The 9,089-nt window shown below is 40.0% G+C and overlaps 1 protein-coding gene across 1 annotated transcript; it reads left to right on the top strand.

Annotated features, from left to right (window-relative positions):
- Positions 1–7,152: 7,152 nt before the first annotated feature.
- Positions 7,153–8,973, top strand: sco2 (synthesis of cytochrome C oxidase 2). The gene is made up of 2 exons (XM_077004569.1): positions 7,153–7,267; positions 7,755–8,973. Exon 2 carries the CDS (start codon positions 7,776–7,778, stop codon positions 8,691–8,693), a length of 918 nt encoding a protein of 305 aa, XP_076860684.1. The 5' UTR covers positions 7,153–7,267; positions 7,755–7,775; the 3' UTR covers positions 8,694–8,973.
- Positions 8,974–9,089: the final 116 nt, after the last annotated feature.

Here is a 9,089-nt window from a genome sequence, read left to right as displayed (position 1 = left end):
CGCTATACCTTATGAGCTTTTTCAGTGGAGTCCTGTAGAGGTATGATTTAGGATAAGTGATAAAATGTACCTTGTATTTGTGATCAAAATAAGTTCAGGGTCAAATTACGTCAGACCCTTGAACTCTTGTTGCTAGTGCTTTGACATCATTATGTAGACCACATGAACAGATGTGGTACAAACAGTTGTCCACCAGCATGGCTGATCAATGAACATCATAAAATGTGTGTCTTGTAAGTGGTAGATGGACAATGGCATGCAGCTAGTTGCCAAAGTTGACTTTGGGTCACCAAAAATGCAGGTGTTTGTATGCTCTGAGACTAGGTCAAGGTGACCTAGTTATTTGTAATTAAAACCTTTAGCACACGGCAATGGTAGACTTGAAAGAGGTACACGGTGTCAGGCTGTCTGAAACAGATAATATGAAATTACACATTTCTTATATATACACGGAGTGTCTACAGTGAGGTTTAGAGCATTTGTGTCAGATTGATTTGGTGATGTGTACCAAGCCCATGTAATTTTTCTGACCAGCTACAACACTCAGACTGTTATTTCTCACAAACATTTATACAAACTGTTATTACAACCACACACATGCTCCTATGTACACTGCTAGCTTCCATTAGGATAGGCACTAAAATGCAGCTCAGGTTTTATGTGTTTCTCAGAAACTGAGAAGATATTGTAAACAGTCTTCAGAACATATCAGCCTGTATGAATAAACCTGGGAGTGGTGTTCAGAAGAATCACGTGCTGATGGGTTCGATCAACAGGGTTTGTCCGAGCGTCCAGGCCTCCTCACACACCCGTGTTTAGATCAAGATGTGTTTGGGCCCCTGAATCATGAGGTTTTGGAGAGTCATTCAAGAGACAAGATGTGCCTGTTTCATAATTAGGATATGACTGACAGCAGTCACTCATTTTCCTGTATGGATCTGTGCAGCATACGCTTAAGGAATCTTTTGACCCTAACCAGGCCCGTTGACAGTCTTGCTGGGGCCCGGGACAAGAAAGTTTCAACTTTATGCAAATTAGCAGTGACGCGCGGCGGCGACTACCAATCAGAAAGTATGCTTGCACCCTCCTCCGAAACCGCACCTCTGACTTTGGTTCCTACTAGGGTTGTCCCGATCCGATATTTGGATCGGATCGGCTGCCGATATTAGCAAAAAATGCGTATCGGTATTGGATCGGCAGGCACGAGAAAATGCCGATCCAGACTCCCGATCCAGTTTTTTTTTAAAGTCCGACACACCCATTTAGATAATCCATTCCAGTTTTTGCTGTGGTTTTGCCAGTGAGAGTAAAATCCGGTACACATTTTCCAGCACACCTTCAGCACACGAGCATAGCGTCTCCCCAATTTAGCTCCGCGGCATCTCCTAACCTTTAGGACCGCCGTGTAAATTTGAAGTTATTGGTAAAAATGTCAGTTGTGTGGGATTATTTTACCTTATAGGATGACAAAGACGAAGAGGTACAGTGCAACATATGCCACAGTAAAGTCAAGCGTGGTGGTAAAGCTGTAAGAACTTTTAATACAACCAATCTAATCAAGCATTTAGCGAAATACCACCATAAACAACATGACGAGTTTCTAAAAAAAACCGAAGACAAAAAGAAAGGTCCTACACAACTAACACTGGCAGAAACGTTTGAATTGAAGGGAGTGTATAGATGGGGATGGAGCAGCAAAGTGTGGAGTAGAAGGCATTTTGCTTTTAATTAGTTTACGATATCTGCACGGATTTTTTTTTAAGCTTTGGTTTACACTTGTTCAAGAGCACTGATGGATGTTAATGTTAATAGACTATTTGTTAATAGACTATTTTCCACTCAGGTTGTGTGTTTTGCTTTTTTAATATAATTTACAATATTATTTGCACTTGTGGCTTTTTAATCCTTGGTTTACTGATGCTATTTCTGTTTGTTATTTAATATTTTGTCTATTTTGAGTTTATTAATTGCTAAATAAACAGGTCAGTTTCTCCTTACCAACCACTGTGTATTATTCAAACACACCTAATTCAGCTGGCTACTTGTTATCAAGAATAAAAATGCTTTTCAACATGAGTTTGACAACAAAGTAAGTTGGCTAAATAACTTTAAACTTTAATACATGCTCGGATAGGCCGGTATCGGTATCGGCCCGTATCGGTATCGGATCGGAAGTGCAAATAAATATCGGTATCTGATCGGAAGTTCAAAAAGCTGGATCGGGACATCCCTAGTTCCTACTGATTATTTGTTCCGATTGCAAAATGGAGGAGAGATTGATGGTGGCTGTCTCTGGATGTCCCGCACTTTACGATGTGTGTGTTTTATACACACACTATGTTTTTTACACGCACTCCTTTATAATCGTGTGTCAACGCGATGCTGGCGACGGAGAGCGATTTTATCGCTATCAGTGTTTGCCACCCCCCCCCGGTCAACAAAGTATGTTCGTCGTCGCCACACCCCCCCGTCAACAAATTACGTTCGCCACCCCCGTCAAAAAAGGAACCATTTGGGAGCCGAAAGAGCCGACTCTTTATGAGGAGCTGAGCCAAAAGATCCGGCTCCCTAAAAAGAGCCGAAATTCCCATCACTACTATCCACCACTGTATTTCCCACTGTTGGGCGGGTACCAGCCGGCTACAGTCGGTGCTGGATCAAACCATTTTTCAGTGGGAGGCGGGGGTGTATGCTCTTAATGGAAAATATGCAGATAGGTAAAAACATATATTTTAGCCATTGAGCTTATTTTGAGTACAGAATTTTATATTAATGAAAGATTTCAAGACGGGGCTGTGTATGTATATATATGTGCGTGTGTGTGTGGGTGTGTATAATCCTAAAAAAGACTTGGAAATAAGAAACTATTTAATAGGTATTGTCCTTACAAAATGTTTTGGCCACATGTCAGTTTGCTTGAATTGTAATCATTGCCCCAGGTACACTGTAAAGAAATAATATTTCTAAGGTAACTTCTTTACCAGTTATGTCACAGATATTACTGTTTTTGGTTGGAGCACATAGTTTCTACAATATACTGCTTTTGTACTCTGTAGTACTTTAGAATAGTAACAGGGCCCTTATTTATACATCTTGTGTGGACTCCTGAGTGAAAGTGTGTAATAACAGGTTATAAATAACAGGAAATGTCCCTCCACAAAAAATGGTTCTGGGAAGGTGCTTTGTAATGTTTTACATAAATGTAGCTGGTAAATTTGTCATAGTTTGCTCTCTGAGCAAACACCTAGTTTCCCACTAGTGCTACCTAGTTTGTATTTGTTTTGGACTTTGGACATAGTCCTTCTGCCCATATGGAGAGGAAAGACGTTCTCTAGATGTTGTATCAGGGGAACACAGTCCAATCATAAACTGCTTCTTGTTTAAACCACTTTCCTTCCTGCTGAGTAACAGGCTTCTTCCTACATGCTTCATTGTTTCCATTCTAGTCATGGTGACCAAAAAATGTCATGACATAATGAAATGAAAACGATGAAAACAAACGAATGAAATGAGAGGGAAAAAAAACTACTTGGGCATTAAGAACATGTCTTTGATTTCATTAACTTGCATATTCATAAAGCATTCATGGTACAAATCAGGTGTCAGTCATGAAGACTGAAGTTCAACAGCATGGAAGAATGCCGACTAGACCCACCTGAATCTCAGCTTATTCACATACTAAAATACTGGGCATATACATATATATAAGGGTTCTTGTCAATCTCTATGCTGCAACTTCAGTAAATGCTCATTGAGTAGCCCTTGTCGTCCCACCGCTAACTCTCACTTAGTCTGGTTGTTCTTCTTTCGTGGGCGCTAGCTGTCAACAGGAAAGACGGTTGTATCAAGAAGGAAGGCACCGCTTATTGAACAAAGGTGGCAGTATATATAAGTGCAATGTCATGGAACATGAAAAATTACATGAGTGTAACAGGAGTTAAATTGGTCTAATCAATTCTACGAAACAACAAGTCTGTCTCGTGACCAGACGGGTGGATGGAGAAGATGGATGTGAGGAAGGTTTACTAAAGGATAGAGATTCTTCTTGCAGGAAATTCTATATAATATTATAACATATATATATATATATATATATACACACACACACACACACACACACACTACCGTTCAAAAGTTTGGGGTCACCTAGACAATTTTGTGTTTTCCCTGAAATCTCATACTTTTATTTATCAAATGAGTTGCAAAATGAATAGAAACATAGTCCAGACATTGACAAGGTAGAAATAATGTTTTTTTTAATTATTTGAAATAATTTTCTACTTTAAACTTTGCTTTCGTCAAAGAATGCTCCCTTAGAAGCAATTACAGCATTGCAGACCTTTGGCATTCTAGCTGTTAATTTGCTGAGGTAATCTGGAGAAATTTCACCCTATGCTTCCAGAAGCCGCTCCCACAAGTTTGATTGGGTTGATGGGCACTTTTTTGTACCATACGGTCAAGCTGCTCCCACAACAGCTCAATGGGGTTGAGATCTGGTGACTGCGCTGGCCACTCCATTACCGATAAAACACCAGCTGCCTGCTTCTTCCCTAAATAGTTTGTGCATAATTTGGAGGTGTGCTTTGGGTCAATGTCCTGTTGCAAGATGAAATTGGCTCCAATCAAGCGCTGTCCACAAGGTATGGCATGGTGTTGCAAAATGGAGTGATAGCCTTCCTTATTCAAAATCCCTTTTACCTTGTACAAATCTCCCACTTTACCAGCACCAAAGCAACCCCAGACAATCACATTACCTCCACCATGTTTGACAGATGGTGTCAGGCACTCATCCAGCATCTTTTCAGTTGTTCTGCGTCTCACAAATGTTTCCAATCTTTCTCTGTCCAATGTCTCTGTTCTTTTGCCCATATTAATCCTTTTCTTTTATTAGTCAGTCTCAGATATGGCTTTTTCTTTGCCACTCTGCTCTGAAGGCCAGCATCCCGGAGTCGACTCTTAACTGTAGACGTTGACACTGGCATTTTGCGGGTACTATTTAATGAAGCTGCCAGTTGAGGACCTGTGAGGCGTCGATTTCTCAAACTGGAGACTCTAATGTACTTGTCTTCTTGCTCAGTTGTGCAGCGGGGCCTTCCACTTCTCCTTCTACTCTGGTTAGAGCCTGTCTGTGCTCTCCTCTGAAGGGAGTAGTACACACCATTGTAGGAAATCTTCAGTTTCTTGGCAATGTCTCGCATGGAATAGCCTTCATTTCTCAGAACAAGAATAGACTGTTGAGTTTCAATTGAAAGTTGTCTTTTTCTGGCCATTTTGTGAGTTTAATCGAACGAACAATTGTAATGCTCCAGATTCTCAACTAACTTAAAGGAAGGTTAGTTTTATAGCTTCTCTAATCAGCAAAACTGTTTTCAGCTGTGCTAACCTACTTGCACAAGGGTTTTCAAGGGTTTTCTAAATATCCAATAGCCTCCTTACACAGTCAGCAAACACAATGTACCATTAGAACACTGGAGTGATGGTTGTTGGAAATAGGTCTCCATACATCTATGTAGATATTGCATTAAAAACCAGACATTTACAGCTAGAATAGTCATTTACCACATTGATAATGTATATAGTGTATTTTTGATGCATTTAATGTTAGCTAAATTGAAAAAAAAAAACTGCTTTTCTTTCAAAAATAAGAAAATTTCTAAGTGACCCCAAACTTTTGAACGGTAGTGTGTGTATATATATATATATATATATATATATATATATATATATATATTCAACATCTATATAAGGACCCTTATCTAGTGTTCTAATGGACTGTGGATGTGTGGATGTGTCTGCCTGTTTCCTCTTCCTGAAAATGTATAGAGGTGAATGAGCCTTAAATCCCATTGTGTTAGTGCCCAGACATAGTCATAAATGGCCTAAGCAATTTACTTCATGAACACTGAAATATGGAGGTGTCCCATTCATTAATGTGTGGTGACAGTGGCAAACAAGGACACCGCTTCATTGACTCAAAGCACCACCATCACAGTACCTTATTGCATTTTCTGCGAGTACCAACACCTGTTCAGAATTTACTGCTTGCTAACTGTGAGTGACGATCCAGTTCCATGATGTGATTTGCACACTAAAAGAGGAATTTTGCCGTTTGAGGTGAAAGTCCTTGTGAATGAGAGGCAAGACATGTTTAGTTGCCCCAGCAGACACATCACCAGTAAACGCAAGTTTAAGCAACATCATGTACTTGTAGCAATCAATACAGTCACTTTTAAAAGGCGTTTGTAATACATGCGCGGTAATGGCACATTTGCAGATGTAAAAATTGTCAGTTAAAAGATGGAAATAAGCCACTCGCTTTGCAGAGACATAGTGCAATCCACTGTGTCAAATCTCGCTCTCTATACATGTATGATTTTCCAAGTATTTTAAAATGAGTCCCAGTATCTGCGCGAGAGTTTGCGCAAGCACATTTCAGACCCGTTTCCCCCTGCGGTTTATAAGCCCCATAATTGGGAAACGAGTTATTCGAAATTATGTAGTCACACTACCTCCTAGTGGAAAGCGCACAACTGTAATATCATGTAGCCTATTATAGTCTATAGTTATAATATTCTTATAATTTTACAACTATAATTATCATTTGCATTAATTACTCTTTGATTACCAACTTTGGGCTCATCAGACCATTACATGGTTCGCGTATTTCTGTCTCTTTTCAGGTATGCAAAACGAATAAGGCTGTTGTCCCATGCATGGAGGAACGGTTAGCAATGTTTTTTTAATATTAAAAATAGATGTGTCCACATTTTATGTTTTATATAAAAAATATTTAGATTTAAAGAACATTTCGTAGCACTGATATTTTAGGTAAAGCACAGATTAGAGCTTATGTGAATACATTTGTTTTAGCCCAATAATAAAGCATTTAACCGAAAGCAATCTCATTCGGGGTAAATGCCAACTGGTATCTCGGTCCAATCTGTAAAAATCAGAGATGGTAAAAATACGTACTTGATATTGTACCGAATCTGCCAATGAGTGTAGCTAATATTTATAAGAGCCACAATCATAGTTATTTTAATTTGTTATCGTTTAAAATTAGATTGTATTTCCTATAATTAGATATACAATATGTATGGAAGGCTTTTAAAATACACTATGCACATTGTAAAGGAAACTATAATAGGTGCCGTTTTTTCTAGACCGGAATCTGCTGTTTTCAATCTAAAATTGCGTTTACTTATTACACGCTGATGAGCTGATGTTGAAGCAAGTTACCTAACTAGCTAGTTACAGAAGACAGCGAGTAAGTGATGCACATTTCACATTGAACTTTTAAAATATGATACATTTTGTTATACGTTTATGATTATATAAATTAAAAAAACTGTTGAACAGGTCTTACTAACCGATGATATGTGCGAAGATCAACCCTGCTTGCTAGCTGTCTAGCATGCCGGTGACAGCATATACACGTTTTGACAGTTGTACCATGTAACGTAAGCCGTCCAACCTGCAAATGTCTGTGTACAAATCTCCCACTTTACCAGCACCAAAGCAACCCCAGACAATCACATTACCTCCACCATGTTTGACAGATGGTGTCAGGCACTCAAATGTCTGTTTATAGATTTCAGTGTGTATCCGACACGTCAATTATATAATAAAAAATATGTAGTTATATATTTTTAATTAACAGCTAATTTCATCCGTGGGCTAGACAAGCTGTGCTTTCCCTCCTATTCTCCGTTCTCTACCGTTTTCTTCTGTTCATCTTTTACATTTTCCTGCAGCTGTATTCGCAGGACGTGACGATGTTGGTGTTCAGAAGTCTTGCTAATCATATCCCGTCGTGGAGTGTTATGAAGTCCATTCTCCAAGCCAGCCGCGGAAGACACGCTCAAGTTTCACTACAGCACCTTTCAAGGACATACTGCTCACGCTTACCAGTGCTACGGCCACGTTATCAGACATACGTTAGAAGCTGCAGTCGCCAGGGTTGGCTTCTGTGCTGCCATAATCCTTCTGAGCAGCACCAAGCCGCCTTCTCCCAAGGCTCTTCTCAGCCCCAAAAACCTGGCTCCTCAGTCAAGATGAAGCTACACACACGGCTGGCTGTAACGCTGCTACTTGGAGGTGGGATTGCTGGCATCTGGTGGTACGTGCACCAGGAGAAGGAACAGAAACTGCAGGATCAAAGGCTGGAGCAGTTGAGGAAGGTGGCTGTGGGTCAGGGTGACTTTTTCCTACTGGACCACACTGGCCGGCGCAGGACCAAAAAAGACTTTCAGGGCACCTGGGTGCTGATGTACTTCGGCTTCACACACTGCCCAGACATCTGTCCTGAAGAGCTGGAGAAGATGTGCAGTGTGGTGGACCTTCTGGACAAAGATGCTGCCCTGCCCTGTGTGCAGCCTCTTTTTATTACCGTTGATGCTGAAAGAGACGATGTGACTGCTATGGCAAAGTACGTAAGAGACTTTCATCCACGCCTGCTTGGACTGACGGGGACACCTGAAGAGGTGAAAGAGGCAGGACAGTCGTACAGGGTTTATGCCAGTGCTGGGCCCAAAGATGAAGATGGGGACTACATTGTGGACCACACCATCCTTATATACCTCATTAACCCAGATGGGCTTTTCCTGGACTATTATAACCGAACAAAAAATGACACACAGATTGTAGAAAGTATTCAAAAACACATGAAGAATTATGTGAAGTTATTTTCCTGATCCTGAACATGAGTGAGCGGAGAGATTTGGTTGCATGCTGGGTAGAGCATTGTATCCTGCACTGTAATTGTATGGTAGCATCTTATGAAAATCTTTGATTAGTTAAGGAATCTTCAGTAGGAAACTTTTTACAAAAAAGTGCAAGGTATAAGTAGACTTCATAATTGATGCCAAAATAATGTTAGCCTTGTGCCTACATATAATGGGGAGAATGGTTGTCCATATTATTTCTTCATTACTTGGTGCAATAGGTTTATAAATAAACTTGATCTTGATTGTATAGTACATGTTTTTCCTTTCATTAAATATTTTAATGCATGTAGTTGAAAAGCAATATAAGGAAGAATCCTACATGCAAAAATCACTTAAAAATGCTAGGACTTTGACATTAGGGAA

Source organism: Brachyhypopomus gauderio, chromosome 5 (assembly GCF_052324685.1).
Source record: "Brachyhypopomus gauderio isolate BG-103 chromosome 5, BGAUD_0.2, whole genome shotgun sequence".
Taxonomy (NCBI): domain Eukaryota; kingdom Metazoa; phylum Chordata; class Actinopteri; order Gymnotiformes; family Hypopomidae; genus Brachyhypopomus; species Brachyhypopomus gauderio.
The sequence above is the reverse complement of the archived record's forward strand: the minus strand, read 5'-3'. Positions and strand labels throughout refer to the sequence as shown.

Coding starts and splice junctions, on each gene's coding strand:
- sco2 (XM_077004569.1), top strand. CDS start 7,776: ATGTTGGTGTTCAGAAGTCTTGCTAATCATATCCCGTCGTGGAGTGTT.